At 45.5% G+C, this 22,781-nt stretch overlaps 1 protein-coding gene across 1 annotated transcript in view; it reads right to left on the reverse strand.

Moving 5' to 3' along the window:
• Positions 1-22,781, reverse strand: part of LOC115534674 (afadin-like) — a 125,981-nt gene that overhangs the window by 11,578 nt on the left and 91,622 nt on the right. Inside the window, 12 exon segments of the mRNA XM_030345827.1 lie at positions 79-293; positions 692-975; positions 1,434-1,824; positions 5,090-5,276; positions 7,150-7,230; positions 7,232-7,369; positions 7,537-7,631; positions 10,516-10,593; positions 10,596-10,715; positions 14,909-15,027; positions 15,368-15,441; positions 15,586-15,648. Of these exon segments, the coding sequence (XP_030201687.1) occupies positions 79-293; positions 692-975; positions 1,434-1,824; positions 5,090-5,276; positions 7,150-7,230; positions 7,232-7,369; positions 7,537-7,631; positions 10,516-10,593; positions 10,596-10,715; positions 14,909-15,027; positions 15,368-15,441; positions 15,586-15,648 (1,845 nt within the window).

A 22,781-nucleotide genomic window follows, 5' to 3' on the forward strand; every position in this document is an offset into this window, starting at 1 on the left:
ATTCCATGTGATCTTATCTTCAAAGAGCAGATGGGCTCCGTACACCGGGGGGGAGTGGAACATGTCAACACTCTGTACCTGTAGCTCCTGGATCTCCTTGTCCAGCAGGTCCACGATGTGCAGTTGCTGCTGCTTCTCAGCCTTTTCGCGGGCATCCCTCTTCCAAGGGTCCGGGGACAAGCTGTCACTGGAGGACAGCTCCTCCTTGCTGATGGTGATGTACTGCAGGTCCCGCCGCTCGATGGTGCGTGGCTGCTGCTGTGGTAACAGCTCCCTGATCACCGTGTCCATGGCTGAAGGACAAACCCATGGGTTCAATAAGAGCACACTTCACAACCCCTACACAATAAGGGTTTAAAGGTACGATATGCAAGATTTGCTATTTTAAGATAAACTCGTGACCTCTCCCTTCCCTCTCAAAACTGCTCCCAGACTCAAAAAGTACTACGAGATTGCTCTGCGCTGCTGCAGAATGAAAGCTATTATCTAGATACCTATACCCTCAAGTTAGCATCTACAGTACATCACATGTGTTTAAGAGCACGTTTCAAACTAAAACATGTTACTATTGTACCTTTAAGGTTAGGGACTGGCTCATTTTGGCAGAGACTTTTCTAAGCGTAGTTTGAAATCTCAAACTATACATATTGAGAAACTTTGAATTCAATTTAGACAAACCACAGCTCAGTACCAGGGTTAGGTCCAGGGTGAGGTCCAGGCTGAGATCCAGGGTGAGGTCCAGGCTGAGGTCCAGGCTGAGGTCCAGGGTGAGGTCCAGCGGCCTGCCCTGGGGCGGGCCCCACAGGGCCAGGGACACTGGCCAGCTTCTCGGGCCGGGATGGGACCGGTGGCTGATGCTGGGGAGGGGGGTACGGTTGGGCTAGGGACGGCTGGTGGTGCGGAGGGGGGGCGGCCATGACAGGGTTTGAACGAATCTGCCCCAGCTTCTTCTCCTGCTCCCTTCGCTTCCTCTCCCTGGGAGGAGCAACATGATCAACGCCGTCAGCAGTAAATAACATGTCATGTTTCACAGAATCACCAGGACTGAGGGATTCAAGAGGAATCCAGAGGAATGGCCCTTTCACATTTCAAAATATAAAACAAGCAAAATGTTGGTTTTAGCCTTCTAGGAACCAATAAAACATTTAATAAAAAAGCAGTCAGAGGAAGTGACTGCAAACAAAGTAAGTAGTAAACAATAACATAACAGGCAGTGACGTTAACATAGCACGAGTAAACGGTAACAGGGGTCAACACGTAACAGGAAGTGACAGGTACAGCAGCAGTAAACGGTGACAGGGGTCAACACGTAACAGGAAGTGACATGAACAGCAGCAGTAAACGGTGACAGGGGTCAACACGTAACAGGAAGTGACATGAACAGCAGCAGTAAACGGTGACAGGGGTCAACACGTAACAGGAAGTTCCCGTACCTCTCCTCCTCCAGGCGAGCCTTCTCCTTCTCATACCAGCGCTGCTGCTCCTCCCGTTTCTTGCGGTCGGCCGCCTGCTGCGCCGCGGCGGCGTTGAGCACAGGGGGCGGGGGCAGGGGCAGGTCCATCGGGGGCTCATAGGGGTCGTGGGGGAGGTGGGTGGGGGGAGGCGGCGGGGGTGGAGGGGGGAGGTCAGAGCGTGACGGGGGGTGTTGTGGTGCGTTGGGCGTCTTCCAGCGCCCAGGGCCACTCTTGTGGTTAGGGTGGGTCTTGCTGTTGGAGGAGGAGGAGGCGTTGGAGAAGTTGAGGTGCTCCTGGCTGGAGGTGGAGGACTCCACCGAGGAGGAGACCTGTTGGTGGTTACCCCAGTGGTCCACGGCGCCTGGGAGTCCTAAGAAGAGGACCACCATGAGATACAACAATACACAACAACCAAACTGTTTGTGTCACACAGATAATAATTCAAGTTAAGAGATCAATCAAGTAGCAATAGTTATAACAGTTATCTAGTTGAATACATGTTTATAGTATACAAGTTATACAATTGTTCTGGCATGTGTATGCAGCCTTTGGTGTCTGGTGCATTCCGTTGTATGTATGTGTCTATAGGATAATGCCTAAAATTACTTCAGAATATGGAAAGCAATCAGTGAATTTAGGCCTTAAATACGGGAGTGGTTTACAACTAGATAATGAAAAATGCGGTGAGTGCTGTGGTGCAAAGTGAATTGGAAAATATGTTTTGGTAAAGCCACGTAGTTTAGGACGTAAAGATATTTGAATGGCTTAAATCAAGTGAAGCGGTATAAACATGCGCACCATTTCAAAATGTAAAATGGTCGGAAACAAATAAAGTGAAGATTTGAACCAATAGCTAATGTGATCAAGTTAGAATAACTGAGCTGTTCGGATAGTGTGTGCGTGCGTGTGTGTGCTTGTGGTAGTGGTAGTATCTTAGTATGTTAAAGTATGTTATTGACCTTATTCCTTCACATCATCGGAATAAGCTCAAAAAATTATGAGTTTTTTACTGTTGGGACTCTTTTGAATCTCGGCTATCATATGGCATATCATTTGTGTAATGAAATCGTGTTGTATCGTGAAAAAGTTGTAGGCCCGGATAGGTAACAAGCACTTAGCCTTTAGCCATATAAACGGGGGTCCCCACAGACAAATGCCCGATATATAATAATCATATTCCAATCATCTTTTAGCGCCAGTGTAACAAGTACGTAGTTTCGATACAGTTGAAGATACAAGTGTGTCGATTTGTTAAATGTTTTAACGAAGGTTAACAGTTAAAAATTGACCAAGATGCAAAGTCTGAAGTAGTTGAAGTGTAAGAGACTGGCGGACGGCTTTGCTGTCCTCCCATTGTAAAAAAAATTGTGCCGTCAATAGAACTAATTCATCTCACAATTTTCTGTAATTAATCTAGATGAATCTAGATAAATTAATCAATAAATGAATATCGAATAATCTAATTTTTCTACTGAAGACCGAAGCTTGTAACAGATATTTATTTTAGTAAAATCATTGAATTAATGTAGAATCAACACAAAGAAAGTATATTTACATTCAAATACTATTTTAATAGCTTTCTTTCATCTTTGAATACAATTTCTCTCCTGTGAATACAAATGTTCAAAAAAAGCTTGCTTCTTTTGATCGATGTGGCCAGAGAGCGAGAACAACCTCTCTCAAGGCACTGTGGTTGCAGGGGTTGGCAAGTACTTGCAATGAGTCCCAGCTTGGTATGTGCTTCTTCTCTCTGTGACCACCATTGTAGTGGACACCCCTCCATGTTCGTTTTGGGCTCGGCTTTGTAGCGGTCCAGACAATGCTCTATGGACTCTTCTTCTTCATCCGACGTATCAGACGAACCAAGCAAGAAGATGGACATCTTCCTCTTCTGTGGTGATGGTTCCTCTGTTGTCACAGCAGGTGGTTGCCGTGTCACCAGGCCACGTGCTGAAGCCCACACCTCACTCCTTTCTTCTTTGGGGATACACTTCAGTTCTTTAAACCTGGGGTCAATGGCAGTAGCAATCTTCAGCCAGGTGAGGTTGGTGCTGTTCTTCCGCTGAGTTAGGTCTGTGGTAAAGACCTTCTTGAACCGCACAACGTAGATTGGATCATTGTCTGAAGGCTCCATAACTTTGAACAAGTGACGCTAGGCTGGCAACACTACTGAACAATAGATGTTTTAAACATTTAGCATATCATTTTTGTATAACAGAGAAAAATACTAATTTCCTTCCTGTACACACACACACACACACCAGGGGGAGAGGGAGTGAGAACACACACACAGGTGGACAGAGAAATAACAGGAGACACACACAAACACACAGAAATAAATGTGTGTTTACCTGGCGGGTTCAAGTAGTTCCTCCAGTTTTTGCAGTTTGGCAAGCTCTTGTTCAGTCACCATGGCAACCTTTCCATTTTGCTGCACCAGTGTAGTGGTCAGTGGAGACTTGTTTCTCCGGATCTGCTTAACCATCTCCAGGATGGAATTCCATCTTGTTGCAACGTCCTGAGCAAGAGATTCTTGCTTATGTCCGTGTGCAAGTAGCTGCTCATTTCATTCCTGGGCGTTTGTTGGACTATGCTTGAAGTGCCCGACCATCTTGCGACATTTGGCCAGAACACTTTCAAACCCACTGTCCTTAAGGGAAACTGTGACCGTTCTTTGCAACCATGTTACGAGCACTGTCAGTGCCAAGTGTGGTTAGCTTCTCCTTTATTACCCATTCGTTTGCAACATCCAGACAATGACCCGAGCATGCCTCAGCGTAGTGTCGCTCCTCGGTTTTATTCAGTTAGCACAAATGACTGCAAAGGCCATTCTTTATCGATGAAATGCACTGTGACACCCAAGTAGTTCATTGTTCACAGAAGTCCAGTGGTCACTGGTCACCTGTAAGAGCGACGTCCGCCTGCTTCCTCAAGCTTGTTCCTCCGCCTAGCCCTCTCGTCCTTATAATAAGTGTGTATTCTTGACACTATGATTCCTCTCAAGGGTGGATTATAAGAGCTATCTCCCGATGACGCTCGAATCACCTCTCTCATTCCGTCGTCTCCAACCATGTTAATTGGGCGGCAGTTTTTCGCTATCCACATAACCAAGGAATTGGTTATCTTCACACCACACTCCATTAGCTAGATTGGCGAGGCTCCGTGGCGGTAACTTCAGCAGGGTGTTTTGAGAGGACACGCCAAAGATGACCTACTTCTATGGTAGTTGAATTTGGCTTTGCAAAGTGTGCAAATTACTTTAGATTTCTCCAACGAGCCGTCGGGCAATTTTTTAAAGTGAAACTTTCATCCTAAAAGTCTGTCTTTGTCCATCTTTGTGCCAGTGACTGCGCTCTAACCAGGCGGCTTGCTAAGGTGTAGTTTGGTAACAGAGGTTATGGGTCAGCTGCCACAGGAAGTGGCAAAACTGCGTTAACAGCGTTCATTTTGTTTTACCCGTTACAAAATTTTAATTAATCTCCAAAATGAACACGTCAATTTTGACAGCACTCAAAAATGTATTGAGCACTCTATACAGCAATCACCTAATGAGTTTTTACCTCACCATCTTTTTTAAGCAATACTTTTAATTTCATAAAGATTTACTATTTTCACATCAATGTATGCCAGCTGACCTCTCTGATAGTCCATGTCACGGTGGGCGTAGTCCGCCTCACGCTGGTACTCATTCTCCCGGTAGTGCTGCTCCTCCCGCTGGTGAAGCTGCTGCTGCTGCTGCTGGAGGTGCAGCAGGTCCTCCTGCCTCAAGCCCCCCGGAGCAGGGTACAGCTCCTCCTGGGACTGGCCCATCTTATCCACACGCTGAGGAGGGACACCAGGTTAACTACCCAGGTCCTTGTTCATTTTTATTCATTTTTATTACACAAACATTTGCACTAAAGCAATAAGTGCGCTGAATCCACAAGGGCATCAACCTGAGGGAACAGTTCCATAGCAGGATGCGATAAGGGCGCTAGATCTACACAAAGTGAATTATAGGTATTGTGACACGTAGTATGTCAATGTTAAAGGTCCCATGGCATGCTACTTTATGGATGCTTTAATAGATATTAGTGGGCCCCTAACACAGTATTTGAAGACCTTCCTGAAATTCAGCCGTGGTGCAGAATTACAGCCACTACGAGCCAGTCGCACATTGAGCTTTCCCCAAACGCGCCATTTCGGTGTCTGTAGCTTTAATGCAAATGAGGCGGAGAGAGGCGGGTCAAAGAGGAGGGTGGGGGTGTGGCCCTGAGCAGCTTACGGCCACGGTACCATGCGCTCTGTTTACAGTGGATGTATCGCAATGGCGAGGGGCACCTAGCCTTTGGCCATGTTCTGTAAATATTCGGGAGACCTCGAGCTCTATACCTAAATAATATCATATTATACATAGATATCTATATCATATCAAATATATTATCGGGCCAAAAGCTGTATGCTCCTCAAGACATTATGGATCTCAAAAGACTGCATCGGGTTCTCCGACGTCTCTGATGCTTGCACGTCCACATCAATCAGAAGTATACTGAACCACGACATGGAGGAGAAAGTCATTGTTGCCCCCGATTTTCTCCCGCCGGAACCTCGGCAGCGGGCAGCGCCGAGGCGGTGGTCCCTCGGCAGCGGGCAGCGCCGAGGCGGTGGTCCCTCGGCAGCGGGGCTCAAGCGGAAGACAATCCCTTTCTCCCTTATGTCGTGGTTCATGTACTTCAGGGAGTCAAAGCCAAAGTTCCTTTCCCCCCCAATTCCTTCTTAACCATGGCTGAGATAACCCCCACTACGAGAGTAGACGAGAGTCCGACGTGTTATGCGCCGTTACAGTCCTGGAGCTCTATCTTAATGTCATATAGCCTAATGGGCCTACATATCATATAATACATATTATCAAGTCCAAAAGCTGTGTGCGCCTCCTGACGATATTATGAATCACAAACGACGGCGTCGGGTTCTCCGACGTCTCTGGTTCTTCCACATCAATCTGAAGTAGACTGAACCGCGCGCTGACCACTGCCGGCTAGCCACTGCCGGGCGGTGGTGCTTCACGGCGGTGGTGCCTCGTGGCAGCGGGCGGCAGGCAACGGGGCCCAACGATGACTGAGATAACCCCAACTACAGTCTTGTTGTGGAAATAGCAGGGACGTCAAAGAACCATAACACCAACCGCAGAACGGTTATCCAAATAACAAAGTGTACAACACTTGCGTTACAGTACACACACACACACACACACACACACACACACACACACACACAACACACACACACACACACACACACACACACACACACACACCCCTCATTGGCGGGCCAAATCTCTTGGCGGGCAAGGCAGAGAACGGGGAGGTAACTTGGCCCATTATGAAAACGTATGGGGCCACATACCAAATCAGCGTGCTTGAGCTTCCATTTTTTCAACGGCGAGCAGGATGCCTAGTGCCCGTTTTACACCGAACGCAAGTTTTAGCCACTGGGGGACCATAGGCAGGCAAGGGGAACTTATATTAATGTTAGAAAACCTCATTAGGTGAGTGATTTCATACCCTCTATGCGCAACTTTTTGAAGTTTTTCTGATGTTTCGGCATCAAACTTTTTGGAGACTTGCATTTCTGAAAAACAATTAGGCTGGAGAAATGTCTAATCTTTTTAGCATTCCTACCATAAAATATATACTTTATTGATTAGTCTGCCTACCTGCATGCTGTTCTGAAGTCCTTCGGAAAGAACTCCTGGCAAGCGCTCCCTGTCGTCCATGGGCTGCCAGTGCTGGGTGGGGGGGGGGCTGGTTCTGGCCATGCCCAGGGACCACCACCACCCGGTCCTGGCTCTTGGAGGCTGGGATGGTGAAGTACTCCCTGGGGTACGTCTGCGTTGGGATGGGGTACTCTTCCGGATCAGGGGTAGAGTGCTCCTCCTAAAGCATTTCCGTACAACCACATTCATAATGAGGCTCACTATTGTAATTAGGGGGCCAATCACAGTGTGCGAGGCAACCTATTGAAATTAGTGTGACTAGAGTGATTTTCCACAACAAGACGCTGGGCCACTCACACGTGGCCTGTGTCAGCATTGGTAACTCACGTCAGCGGCGCATAGGTTGCCGGTGGAGACGGACGTGATTCTTGTCCCTGGCCCACCAGGGTAGTCGCCCTTGCTTCTCGGACTCTGACCTTGATCTAGATGCACAGAAGTATGGATTAAAGCACTAGCAATTTAAATACAAAGCGAATTATCAACTGTTAAATCAAGGTATCGAGTAAGTTACTTTCCTAATTAAAACAGAATTGCGTTCTTTTTGCTGCGCTCAGATGCTGCGTGCGGCACCTGAACTTCCCACACCCCTTCTCGCGAACCTAGACCTGAAAAAGATTATGCGTTCTCTTGCAGAAGTTGTGACTTATTTGTTTCCCTCACTCTCGATCGCTATAAGTGAAATATAAGATAGAGCCGAGCCCATCAGGATTCTCCCCAGAGCAGGTTTACACAACCAGACACATACGGGTGATCAGGTCTTTTCCGTATTCTTTATTAGGGCTGCAGGATACATCGGCTATGTACGATATATCGATATAATTTCCACGGGGATACAAGATTTGACAATATCGTTTATATCGATATGCGTTAAAATGGTCAGTTTCCCCTCAAGCGTCTACAGCGCTTGCCTTGGAGACTGTGAGGCGCGACCCCTCCCACTCTGTCTTTCCGAACGTGCCGTGTGCAAAGACGCCTCATTCCCGCCCCTGCCGCCCCCTCACAACACAACAAGCATGGATCATACCCGTAAAGAAAACGAGACAGCAGCGGTAGACGAAATTGTTTCAAAGAGGAGAAATAACGGCTCCATAATGTGGAAATAGTTCGGGTTTAAAAAAAACAGATGAGCAAGTTTTAGATGAGCAGCAGCTGCAGGTCATCTGTAGAGAGTGTAGCAGAAACCGTTGCGACTAAAAGTGGAAGCACGACAAATCTGTTCCACCATTTACAGCAGCGGTACAAAGTGCAGTATAATGAATGCGTAATACTCCGTGGCTGTGCTGCTGCATCACCGGCCAGTGATGCAGCAGCACATCACCGGCGACAGTTTCTTCTGCCCCGAAACCAGGGCCGGCGCTCGGCAAATGTGTTGGGGGCGCCCTCTGGTGACGCTCTTAATTAATTAATTAAAATATACGAAACAAGCAAAATATAACCAAACATGTTCCCAAATGGAATGGAGAAGGGAGGGGGCGGGGGATTAAAGATACGGCGCACTGAAACCCTCACCATAGTACACAGGACAATGCGACGAAGCCAATGCTCTTATTGGTAGCTAATGTGTGTAACCTACAGCTTTATAATGTTTTGCATAGGTGATTATTTTGTGAAGAAGGTGAAAAACGTCCCTTTTTTTTTAACATGTTCATTCAATTCTGTTGAAAATAACGATACAAAATCACATGTTACAGTCATACTGACCTATGTTTTAATAAAAGTCTCTGCAACATCTCACATGTGGCTTTGACTTACAAAAAAAAACATCTAACCCACTCTAAAGAAAATATCGAGATATATATCGTATATCGCCATTCAGCCCAAAAATATCGGGATATCATATTTTGCCCATATCGTGCAGCCCTATTCTTTATCAGTAGTTTATAATAACACCAAATTCCCCTGGGAGTCGAGGTGAAGAAGTTTGGGAACCCCCGCTCAAGACTCATTAAATGCATCTTTGGATTTCTTCTCATGTTTTTGCTGTTGCGTTTCATTAAGCTTAGAATTAGCTTTTTTAGTGGTTAAAACCTGGTGTCTTTTAAGTAGTTTTTTCTTCAACTCTTAAAACTCATAAATACAGTGTATTTAACGATTGAGATATGCAAATAGAAATTCCACACTCACATCCGATATAAAAACTCTGGTGTAATATGCACCATTCGAACACGCAGGTTGAAGCCTGATAATTACGATCCTAAAATAAATGAAGGAGATCTGGCACACTTAAGACTGAAGAACTGTTCATTGGGCTCTCATGAAGACCCAGTCTCGGAGGTTGCTCATTATTAGTGTGGTTGCTACTGCAAGCACATCTACCCTTCTTAAGTTTTCTTTATTCCGTTTGCCGGCTTTTTGTGCAGTTAACTACTCCTGCATACTTTCAGCTACAGAAACCATTCAACTATCAAAACGTCCAGCCCTTTAACGACATGATTGCTATCTCTGCGTTTTTTTAAATATTTCAACTTTTTAAACAATTACGCTTTTTCAGCCTTTTTTCCAAACTTCTGAGACTTCAACTACTTCAGACATCGTAACTTGGTCAATTTTTAACATTAACCTTCGCTCAAAACAATTAACAAATCAACACACTTGTATCTTCAAGATTTGAAAACCGAATTCCGATTACCTTTATACTTTTTTCAGAATCACAGTTTAAGTTCCATATCGGCATCATTTTCCGTTGGTCTGATTGATTTAGGCTGAGGTTAGTAGATGGACGTGCAGGCAGTGTGGCCAGATAGGGCGTTTTTTCCCACCGAATTGGACTACTTTTTATGAGGTTCAGGCAGCGCTGATGCTTGTGCCGACGATAGCATTTTGGCAACCACACTCTGGCAGTTTGTTAGGATAGAAGCATTCGAGTTGCTGCTCGAGGCTATCCATAGCATTTTGGCAACCACACTCTGGCAGTTTGTTAGGATAGAAGCATTCGAGTTGCTGCTCAAGTCCATCTGAATAATGTTATACAACAATTGTATACAGCATCCATCTACTTCGCCAAGTTAACTGTGCGTTGGCACTTTGCGGACATAGTTAAAGACATAATGGAGTTCGTGAGCAGAGCCATAAGCCCCGCCTCCAATGCCGCACAGAGCATCGCTGACTCTTCCTTTTGTTCCAGGGTTATTAATATTAAACATCCATAATGCAATTCCTCGGGGTCCCCAGAAATACACAGTGAGAGGGTCAAGTAGTTCAGAGACACGCAAGAAATTCTTTGGAGAGCTTCAATCGACGCTTTAAATAAAATGACATGAATGGACCTGAATCACCAATGGTAAGAGGTATTGGCGGTTGACTTACTAGCCACATTGGGGCTGGAGCGGTGGTCGGCGCGGTTCTTGAGCAGCCGCTCCTCCCCGCTCATCTTCTTGGGTTCTGGTACGCCTCCCAGCCGGCCTGCGGGCTCTCTGGCGAGCCGTTCTGAGCGGCCCGTGTTGTACAGCTCAAAGCCCTCGCTCTGGGGCGCATCTTGCCATTCTTATCGCGTCCGCGGTCAGACGCTGGTGAGAGAAAGGGTGTTCAGAGGTTTGAGTAGGAAGAGTGACTCCGACGCTGTGGCTCCACCTAGTGGGCAATTGAGGCAATGCACCTGCGTCTTACGCCCAGTATTTTTAGGATTTTTCAGCTAAATTGCATCAAAATTAAGCTTTAATGCATTTAAACTAAGGGGTGATGTTTGGTTCACAAATACCCATTTTTGTTTGTATGAGATAGGGACAGGGGACCTGGGGGGAATCCCCAGACTTTGAGATTAAGGGAAACAAGAAGGCGCCGGATGAAGGGCAGGATATCAAGACTGTTTTGAAGAGAATTGACCTATCGCCAAGTCCCTCCCTTCGAACACAGCTGGCTTATGATAATTCAGAATGATGACCACTGACTAATTTCTCGTATATATTAAAGAATATATAATAATAAATAATATATTTAATGTATAGATCACTTTACATTCAGAAATCTCAAAGTGCTACATATATATATATATGGAAGGTATAATTTGGTTATGACATGCGAAGACCTCCTGAAAGCAGCTCCTAGACATTAGTGCTCAAGAATAATATTGGGACTGTGGGTAAATCTTGCAGCTCTCATCGAGGTAATGAAAGCATAGTGCAATAAATACAGCTTAGACAAAACATTGTTGCATTCATATTTGATGTTGATATGAGTCAGCCATAGCATTATGTTTGCACACATTTAAGACAAAGCATGGTCAATTATTCAGTTTTTCCCTTAAAGCAATAAAACACATGCTGCCCAAGATGTGAAATCCTCAGTTAATGCAGTCAAAGTGGGCGGGGCTGAGGGCGGAGGCATCTGGCCTCTGTTGTCAGTGGAACAGCGGCCTTCTTAATGGCATCTCCCTTTAAACGTCACTTCAGTCCACAGAACGGACGGGAGGACTCCCTTAACTAACACACTCACATTCCATCACGCACAACTGGACTAGTTGAACCTTGTGTTGGCGATTTCTGGAACATTGAACTCACTCAAATGTCAAGTAACACTGTCTGGGTGTGTGTGCGCACTTTTTGGTGTTCAATTTCACACACCCACATTGTTGCGCTTTGGGCGGCTACAGGGTGAACCACAAGGAGGGCGTTGTCTGGAGGAGTCCTGCTTCTTTTCCCAAGTCAACAAACAACCACACAGCCTAGACAGTGTACTGTGGACGCAGCCGTCACCATAGGCAGACTGCTGTTGGCAGCCTAGACAGTGTACTGTGTACGCAGCCGTCACCAGGCAGACTGCTGTTGGTAGCCTAGACAGTACTGTGTACTCAGCCGTCACCAGGCAGACTGCTGTTGGCAGCCTAGACAGTGTACTGTGTACTCAGCCGTCAACAGGCAGACTGCTGTTGCCAGCCAGGTGGTATCTGAAGCTTAGATGTTACTGCTGGCACTGTGAACAATGGTAGGTCATACATTTCACATTTGGAAAAAAACTATGATTGGTAGCTTAATCTAGTTTGAATACATACATTTTAAACTGGAAACCTTTACTGTTTTGAAGAGAATTTACCTATTGCCAAGTCCCTCCCTTCGAACACAGCTGACCTATTATAATTGTATATGATCGACTACACTCATATTTCCCAGATATATTCTCAGGGGTGCAGACTGGTCACGGCCCAAAAAGGTGGAAAAACAATTAAAGGAGCAACGTACGGTGCCCAGGTCTCTCCCCATGATAAATGCTGGATATGTAAACAAAGGGTTAAAGTGACCCATAAAAGCCTGTCAGTGATGTTCAGACTTCATATATGAAGCATTGCTAAGAACAACAACGACTCGATGCATCTATAGAATTCTAAAGATGCATTTATGTGAATTACAAATAAATAAAAAATAAGTGACACACAATACCAGCCCCTACAACTCCCATCAGTGTCCACCATCTCTCTAGTTTGTGTTGTATCAGTACTTATGCCATTTTCTGGGCAGCCACCTCACTTTGGCCAGTTCTCCTCCACTGCAGTCTTAAACTATATGAACAACATAATATCTCACTGTTGACAATCAAAAATGTCAATAAAATAATATTCCTGACAAAAGTATAGTTTAGAAAGAAGAACAGACTACATTAAGCAGCCCTGCAGGCCACATGGGTCATGTACTGTACCGTGCAGGTCAATGGAGAAGCACCAAAGCTCTTTTTGGTAGGCAATTTGTATTTGATATGACAAAATAGTAATCTATGCAGTTTTATCACTTACTGAAGAAAAGGGATAAAATAACGCTATGTGAAGGTTTCCCTCTGCTGCGAACGCGGAGGGCGTTATCTTATTGCATAGGCCCTCGGAGGTCAGGACCAAGCAGCCAGAGCGGTGTGCTTGGACGCGTGGAGCTCTGACCGGGAGAAAGTGTAGCTTTTGGGAAACTGGTAGTACAATGCTACGGTATGGCCATGCCACGCCCCGCTCTCATCCAAAAACTATTCTCTTCACATGTATAAACAGATTGCTTGTAGTGAGTGTGTTCTCCTCGCTGCCTGGAAATCTAGCTAGAAGGCACGCGCAAACGAGCGCCACGAGACAGCCCATCAGCAGCAGTGGAGTCTAGCCGTCAGAACAGACGGATGGCCAAGTCACAACCTACCTTGCTCTGCCTCTCATTGGCTAGTACTCTTAGGACCCTTACTGGAACACTCTCTACCTGGTGAGCCACCGGGGCGCCCCTAAGCAGTGGATCTTCATTGGAAGGTTAAGTTGGTTCCAATGAGAGCTCCAACACCGCTGCCACCATACAGCCGCTCTTTAACTTACAGCACTGCTCATTAAGCGCCATTAACACTCATATTAAAGAAAGGACAAGACCTAAAGACATCACAGAGCCATTACCACTCATTATATTAAACAGAACAAGACCTAAAGGCATCACATTACCACTCATTATATTAAACAGAACAAGACCTAAAGCCATCACAGAGCGACTCATTATATTAAACAGAACAAGACCTAAAGGCATCACATTACCACTTATTATATTAAACAGAACAAGACCTAAAGGCATCACATTAACACTCATTATATTAAACAGAAAAATACCTAAAGTCATCACATTAACACTCATTATATTAAAAGAACAAGACCTAAAGTCATCACATTAACACTCATTATATTAAACACAGAACAAGGTCTGAAGTTCACGCTGCACGACGCAGTACTCCGTGGCTCGTCTGTGACTCGCTTTACCTTACAACTGTAACAGAGTCAGGGTCGGACCAAGAGTGGATCAGAAAGCCACTGACTACCTCCACACATCAGACGTGAAAATTGCAGTTACCCTTTATAGGGCTGCACAATATATCGAATTTTTATCGCGATGACGATATTGGCGTCCAACGATGACACGTAGTGTTCTCGCGATATTATTTTAAAATAAGCGAGCATGTACAGCGCAACACCGTATGCATTCAAGTCACAAAGACACACCGAAATCACCAATGCTATTACTTTCCATTTGGCAAAAGATATGTGTCCATAAATACCGTCAGCAATGAAGGATTTAAAAAAAATGGTTAACATACTGGACAAAAGCTATCTAATCCCCTCACAAAATTATTTTTCCAGAGTGGCATTCCCTGCGCTGTATGCAAAACGCCGAGGAGAAATAGAGAGGGATCTCACAGGTGTCGAGTACTTTGCCAGTACACCTGACCTATGGTCAAGTAGAACGATGGAACCTTACATGAGCTTGACAGTTCATTTCATCAATGATAATTTTAGGATGCAGAGTAGATGCCTGCAAACGGCATTTTTCCCGCAAGACCACACTGGAGAGTTAATTTCCCAGGGACTGAGGGAAGCGATGGCCTCTTGGGGCTTGCAGGAGGACAGACTTGTCTGCATTACAACACAGGGCCGTAGCACAAAATTCTGGCCCTGTACACAAGAGGTACTGATGGCGTGGCCTGGCGGCAATTTGCCGCTGAGCACAGTGTGTGGCTCAACCACTAGGAGTGGTAGTAAATTTTCAATGAATAATCCTGGTAAATAATCTTGATATCAATATTGATCAAAATAATCGTGATAATCATTTTTGGCAATAATCGTAAAGCCCTAACCCTTTTGAAAGTTATTCCAACAAAATATGTGTTTAGACCGTTTCAGAAAGGAAAACTATCCATTGTGGTGACAGGAAGCCAACAGGTCCAACGAACCAGGAGCTAGCAGCAGGAGGAGGGTACAAACCTCTGGGCAGCATGGGGCTGGGCTGGTTGAGCAGAGTAGCCAGGCCGTGGTAGATGGCGCCCTGCTTGGCCACCTCCAGGGTCACCACAGAGCCCGTTCGTGTCATCAGCTCGGCAGCTCTGACCACACACAGACAACGACAGATTTAATAGAGCGCAGACTTCTAGGGAACAATTCCAGGTTTTCGTGCTCTAACAATATTTGTATCTCAATAAACTATCGCAATATTTATGCATGTCACTCAATCATCCCCGACTTGACAACCTTTTATATACTTTGAATTGGTCTTGAATCGGTTGTCTCTGAATTAATATTCATCAATACAAGCTATATAAATAAAGAGAGGCTCATAAGCAGCTGAAGGCGGTCAGCTTGTGGCCTGAGCATGTAAAGGCTAAAATGTCTGTTCCTGCAACCAGGAAGTAAGGGTGTTGCGCTATTGGTCAGAGTGAATCCCACCTCTCCTGGGATAGGCCCACCAGACTCCGCCCATCTACACTCAGCAGCTGGTCCCCTGCTGCCAGCCGGCCATCCTAGAAGAAACAAACAATACTAAGTGAGTGACTGACTGAGGGAGTGAGCGAGCGACTGAGTTAGTGAGGGAGTGAGTGAGTGAGTGACTAAGTGAGTGAGTGAGTGAGTGAGATAGTGAGTTAATGACTGAGTGAGATCATTACCATGTCAGCAGCGCCTCCCTTGACAACAGACTTGATGTAGATCCCCAGTTTTCTCTTGGCCTGCTCCCTAGTGATACAGAGAGAAGGATATCATTGTATAGCTAAGTAAAACATCAATACATATTTATGTAATGAAAATACAAAGGAAAAAAGGTTCGCGGGTAGTTCAATCACGGTCGTGGTTAACCGTTGTGTCATATTTTATATTTTTGACGATTCTTTTGGATAACAGTCACAGAATTTGCCGATTTGGTATGAGGATTGCTTACATTTAAACCGTAGTTGAAAGAGCTGTTGTGCTAGAGAACGGGACAATATATTCACAGACCAGTGTGGAATACATCAGGTCCACATTGTAGCAGCCACCATAGGGACACACAACTTTGTGGACAGTGGAAGTGAAACCTACCATTGTGAACATACATGTTCACACACAGTCTAATCCACCTCGTCGATCATATACAATTATAATAATAGACCAGCTGTGTTCGAAGGGAAGGACATAGCGATAGGTCAATTCTACCTCCAACACCCATTGTGGACTGTTGAATCTCTGAAGTGTTACAAATTCTAGGCCCCCAGGCTCATAAGGCCCCCAGGCTCATAAGGCCCCCAGGCTGTGTAACTCATAAGGCCCCCAGGCTGTGTAACTCATAAGGCCCATAGGCCCTCGTAGCTCATTTGGCCCCCAGGCCCTCGTAGCTCATTTGGCCCCACAGCTCAATAGCCGATACAATGCCTGATCGGTCTCGTCTTCAAAGACACAAATATATAACTGACAGAGTATGATTGGCAATGTAGTATTCACCACAGAGGAATGCTGTAAAGGAATGTAACTGCTGTACTACAGTAAGGGTTAGGGTGAAGGGGGTAACCCAAAATAGCTAGAAATATCGCCGTTAATCTATTTTCAAACACTTCCTTGTTCGGACCCATCACGTGACTGAACTAACCAATCAGAAGCTAGAATTTAGACTGAGGTAAACTTGAGGGAATCAGAGAGGCAGATTCAACAGAATATCCTGACCGTGTTAAATATGTAAACATGTAAATATGTAATAATTGTGTAACATAAATATGTAAATGATTAACTGACTAACAATTTTAAGTACATTTCTAGCAAATTAACTCCAATATAAATTATATTAATTTATTCTACAACTTTCAAATATTTAACTTCTAAACCTTACATTATTATGGATTATTACACGGCTCTTCTCAATGCTGTAGACTGCTCCATTCACTTGCATGGGCCTTCCCAACATTCACCTGTCAATTATTTTTGTTTATGCTCCGTTCACTTGCATGGGCACTTCACAACTTCCGGCGGGGAATTATATTTGATAAATCACCATTGCCCAGTATAATTGACCGCAGTCAAGGTAAGCGAACAGATTTTTTGCCGTTTGCCATTTTAATCTAGATTAATTCCGAAATTATAATCTATGGCCACCACTAATATATATGTATGTATGTATATATATATATATATATATATATATATATATATATATATATATATATATATATATATATATATATATATATATATATATATATATATACATATATATATACATACATACATATAGCTCCAGGAGACCGCAAACGGCAACAAACATTTCTTCTCCATGCTGTGGATCAGTCTGAGAGCTCATTGGTCAATGGGCAGCAGCTCATTGGCATTCAAGTTAGAGACCCCAGAACCATTGCATTCTGAAGGGACTGAAACAGAGGGGTATAGCGCTGGGCAAGATTATTTTTTCCTAAAAGCTATTTCCAACAAACAGCTTCAAAAAAGTTACTTAGAAAATTAACTGAGTTCTAAAATAATATTTTGATTTATTAAATGTGTGTTGGTCGTAGCAATGCCATGGGTGAGAAATAAATGAGATCAAAGCATGACTGAATTAGCCGGTGTGGGCATCAGTGTATACCCAACTGGTTGGACGATGGGCGAGTTAAAAGTAAAGAAAATAATACAGGCTAAAAAACGTTCAGATTGTCACAAAAGGTCTAATATGTTTCCAGATAGGTGTAATGTACTTTATTATTTCCAATTTATTTCACCGTTTGTGTCAGGGCTCTCCTTGTTCTACTATTGGTTTGCCATTTTCCTACGTTACCCCGGAATACCTTTTTGGTATTGATTTTTACATCCCTAATGATTAACTGATCTTCTAATCTATGATTCCTATATGTAGGGATGGATGTGTTGCTGGCTAGTGTCTAATGAGGCTCTTCCTCCGACGCCTTGGCCACCGCCTCTACACACATTGCTCGGCAGCTGGGCGTCCATAGAAGTCAGAGCATGAAGTGGTAGCAATTCAGTCAATAGTGCCCACAAGGCGGAAGTGCATTGTGGTTCATATATATATGGTTAAAGGGGACATATTATGAAAACAACACTTTTCCTGGGATTTAGAGTGTTGTGGGTAGATGGTGCTCCCACACGCATACAAACTTTGAAAAAAGTCTGTACATGATTTTTTGAGTGAGATATGCATTTCTGAAAGTACCCCGCATACAATTACCAAACGAGCGAGTCAGTTTCGGCACCCACTTCTACGTAGGGAGGGGGCAGATATGAATATTACCTGCCACTTCCCCACCCTCCTCCAATCAGAGCATAGCTTAGATTTTGTGGCCCAGCAGACGAGCAGCTCCAGTGGGGGGAGCTCGGCAGCTAAGCTCTCGGAGAACATCCGTTTCTCCGCCAGAGCTACGGGACTGCCACCGATTTCCCCCGCCGGAGGAGGAGTCATGGAGGAGAAAGGGATTGTACTCCCAGAGCTGAGCTGCCGGACAGCCGCCGAGCTCCCCCTGCCGGACTACTGCCGCTTCGGCGGCGCCCCCTCGACTGCCCGGCAGCTCCGGCGGGTGTACTCCGGGAGCTGAACGCAGTAATAATAATAATAATAATAATTCATTGAATTTATTTAGCGCTTTTCTAGACACTCAAAGACGCCTACAGTGAAGGGGGGGGGGGGGGGGGGACCTCACTAACCACCACCAGTATGTAGCACCCATTTGTAGTAGCGTTCAGCTGCCGCGTACAATACCTTTCTCCTCTATGTCGCGGTACAATACGGACTTCAGAGAGTCAAGGCAAAGTTTCTTTCCCCCAATTCTTCTCAACCATGGCCGAGATAACCCCAACTACGAGTCTTTACTTGTTGTGGAAGTACCAGAGATGTCAGACGCAGTCTTTATGATTCATAATATCATCCGAGGCGCCGTGATATTATATATATTATATAAATACCTATATATTATATAAGAATATTATTTATCTATATAGATAGCTCCAGGAGTCCGCAAACAGCAACAAACACTTCTTCTCCATGCTGGGGATCAGTCTGACAGCTCATTGGTCAATGGGCAGCAGCTCATTTACATTAAAGCTAGAGAACCCAGAAACCATGCACCTTGCATTCTGAAGGGACTGAAACAGAGGGGTATAGCGCTGGGCAAGATTATTTTTTCCTAAAAGCTATTTCCAGCAAACAGCTTCAAAAGCTTGTTTTCTGGAACTATTATACTTTGTTTACTTGTTAATAATACGTCTCCTTTAACAATATATATAGAATTATTAGCCACTTGGGTCAGCCACCCCATTCTTGAAGTTAAGTGATAAATTATATGATGATAGTGTTAAGATTTTCATTTTGCTCCGTCTCATTTGATAATCGACATTCCGTTAATCCCCGAACAAACTAGCAGCTATATTATTTCCGTGAGGCTTAAATCCATATTAAGGCAGTTTAGTCCAGAGTCCCGAAAATGGGAGATTCATAAAAGGGGTAACTCCAAGTCACTTGTAGCTTTGTGAAAACACAACTTGCTAAAAGCCCTCTTGGAAGTGTCCCTCTGTGTGTGTCTCTTTCTGTCTCTGTCTGTCTGTCTGTCTGTGTCTGTCCCTCTGTGTGTGTCTGTCTGTCTGTCTGTCTGTCTGTCTGTCTGTCTGTGTCTGTCTGTCTGTCTGTGTCTGTCTGTCTGTGTCTGTCTGTCTGAGTCTGTCTGTCTGTGTCTGTCTGTCTGAGTCTGTCTGTCTGAGTCTGTCTGTCTGAGTCTGTCTGTCTGAGTCTGTCTGTCTGAGTCTGTCCTGTCTGGTCTGTCTGTCTGAGTCTGTCTGTCTGTCTGTCTGAGTCTGTCTGTCTGTCTGTCTGAGTCTGTCTGTCTGTCTGAGTCTGTCTGTCTGTCTGTCTGTCTGAGTCCTGTCTGTCTGTCTGAGTCTGTCTGAGTCTGTCTGTCTGTCTGTCTGTCTGAGTCTGTCTGTCTGTCTGAGTCTGTCTGTCTGTCTGTCTGAGTCTGTCTGTCTGTCTGAGTCTGTCTGTCTGTCTGAGTCTGTCTGTCTGTCTGAGTCTGTCTGTCTGTCTGTCTGAGTCTGTGTCTGTCTGAGTCTGTCTGTCTGTCTGAGTCTGTCTGTCTGTGTGTGTCTGTCTGTCTGTCTGTCTGTGTCTGTCCTGTGTCTGTCTGTCTGAGTCTGTCTGGTCTGTCTGAGTCTGTCTGTCTGTCTGAGTCTGTGTCTGTCTGTGTCTGTCTGTCTGTCTGTCTGTCTGAGTCTGCTCTGGTCTGAGTCTGTCTGTCTGTCTGTCTCTGTCTGTCTGTCTGTCTGTCCTGTCTGAGTCTGTCTGTCTGTCTGTCTGTCTGAGTCTGTCTGTCTGTCTGTCTGTCTGTCTGAGTCTGTCTGTCTGTCTGAGTCTGTCTGTCTGAGTCTGTCTGTCTGTCTGAGTCTGTCTGTCTGTCTGAGTCTGTCTGTCTGAGTCTGTCTGTCTGTCTGAGTCTGTCTGTCTGTCTGAGTCTGTCCTGTCTGAGTCTGTCTGTCTGTCTGAGTCTGTCTGAGTCTGTCTGTCTGTCTGAGTCTGTGTCTGTCTGAGTCTGTCTGTCTGTCTGAGTCTGTCTGTCTGAGTCTGTCTGAGTCTGTCTGTCTGTCTGAGTCTGTCTGTCTGTCTGAGTCTGTCTGAGTCTGGTCTGTCTGTCTGAGTCTGTCTGTCTGTCCTGAGTCTGTCTGTCTGTCAGTCTGAGTCTGTCTGTGTCTGTCTGTCTGTCTGAGTCTGTCTGTCTGTCTGTCTGTCTGTCTGAGTCTGTCTGAGTCTGTCTGTCTGAGTCTGTCTGTCTGAGTCTGTCCTGTCTGAGTCTGTCTGTCTGAGTCCTGTCTGTCTGCCTGTCTGAGTCTGTCTGTCTGTCTGTCTGTCTGAGTCTGTCTGAGTCTGTCTGTCTGTCTGAGTCTGTCTGAGTCTGTCTGTCTGTCTGAGTCTGTGTCTGTCTGAGTCTGTCTGTCTGAGTCTGTCTGAGTCTGTCTGTCTGTCTGAGTCTGTGTCTGTCTGAGTCTGTGTCTGTCTGAGTCTGTCTGTCTGAGTCTGTCTGAGTCTGTCTGAGTCTGTCTGTCTGAGTCTGTCTGTCTGTCTGAGTCTGTCTGAGTCTGTCTGTCTGAGTCTGTCTGTCTGAGTCTGTCTGTCTGAGTCTGTCTGTCTGAGTCTGTCTGTCTGAGTCTGTCTGTCTGAGTCTGTCTGTCTGTGTCTGTCTGTCTGGAGTCTGTCTGTCTGAGTCTGTCTGTCTGAGTCTGTCTGTCTGAGTCTGTCTGTCTGAGTCTGTCTGTCTGAGTCTGTCTGTCTGAGTCTGTCTGTCTGAGTCTGTCTGTCTGAGTCTGTCTGAGTCTGTCTGTCTGTCTGTCTGTCTGTCTGTCTGAGTCTGTCTGTCTGTCTGTGTCTGTCTGAGTCTGTCTGAGTCTGTCTGAGTCTGTCTGAGTCTGTCTGTCTGTCTGTCTGAGTCTGTCTGTCTGTCTGAGTCTGTCTGAGTCTGTCTGTCTGTCTGTCTGTCTGAGTCTGTCTGTCTGAGTCTGTCTGTCTGAGTCTGTCTGTCTGAGTCTGTCTGTCTGTCTGAGTCTGTCTGTCTGAGTCTGTCTGTCTGAGTCTGTCTGTCTGTCTGAGTCTGTCTGTCTGAGTCTGTCTGTCTGTGTCTGTCTGTCTGTCAGTCTGTCTGAGTCTGTCTGTCTGAGTCGGTCTGTCTGAGTCTGTCTGTCTGTCAGTCTGTCTGAGTCTGTCTGTCTGAGTCTGTCTGTCTGAGTCTGTCTGAGTCTGTCTGAGTCTGGTCTGTCTGTCTGAGTCTGTCTGTCTGTCTGTTCTGTCTGAGTCTGTCTGAGTCTGTCTGAGTCTGTCTGTCTGTCTGAGTCTGTCTGTCTGTCTGTCTGTCTGAGTCTGTCTGTCTGGTCCGTCTGTCCTGTCTGTCCGAGTCTGTCTGTCTGTCTGTCCGAGTCTGTCTGTCTGTCTGTCCGAGTCTGTCTGTCTGTCTGTCCGAGTCTGTGTGTCTGTCCGAGTCTGTGTGTCTGTCCGAGTCTGTGTCTGTCTGTCCGAGTCTGTGTGTGTGTGTCCGTGTCCGTCTCTCTCTCTCTCTGTGTCCGTCTCTCTCTCTCTCTGTGTCCGTCTCTCTCTCTCTCTGTGTCCGTCTCTCTCTCTCTCTGTGTCCGTCTCTCTCTCTCTCTGTGTCTGTCTCTCTCTCTCTCTGTGTCCGTCTCTCTCTCTCTCTCTCTCCTCTCTCTCTCTCTCTCTCTCTCTCTCTCTCTCTCTCTCCTCTCTCTCTCTCTCTCTCTCTCTCTCTCTCTCTCTCTCTCTCTCTCTCTCTCTCCTCTCTCTCTCTCTCTCTCTCTCCTCTCTCTCTCCTCTCTCTGTGTGTCCGTGTCTCCGTGCGTGCGTGTCTCTGGGCGTGCGTGCGTGTGTGCGCGTCCATCCACTCATTGTTCTTGCCCTCAAGGGAGGTAGCTCTCTTGTGCCATTGTTTCACTAATACTTATTTTCTTCAAATTCCTGAAAAACATGGAAAGTATGGCAATTGACATTCTGAAATTCTACCTCCTAAAGAATATGACGTACCATAAAAGCATACCAAATCCATTGTTGGCAAGACAGAGCAGTAGTATGGTTAATTTGAGTTATAGTTGTAAACTAGGAAGTGTGTCTGCTGCTGCAGTTGAATGGAATGCAGCATGCGGTCTCCAACTATTGTACGAGGAGTAAACGGTAACAAAGAGGAAGAACAGCAGGGCTCAGTTTCCTTCAGCTCCAGCTGTGAGACGTCGGGGAAGGAAGGCCTTCCACACAATCAAACACCAAGGAAAAACAATACACAGCTGCAACAGGAAAGATATTCATAGTTATATATGCCTCACAAGAGTTCAGATCAGAAATTGAATCAAT

Source organism: Gadus morhua, chromosome 21 (assembly GCF_902167405.1).
Source record: "Gadus morhua chromosome 21, gadMor3.0, whole genome shotgun sequence".
NCBI classification, from domain to species: domain Eukaryota; kingdom Metazoa; phylum Chordata; class Actinopteri; order Gadiformes; family Gadidae; genus Gadus; species Gadus morhua.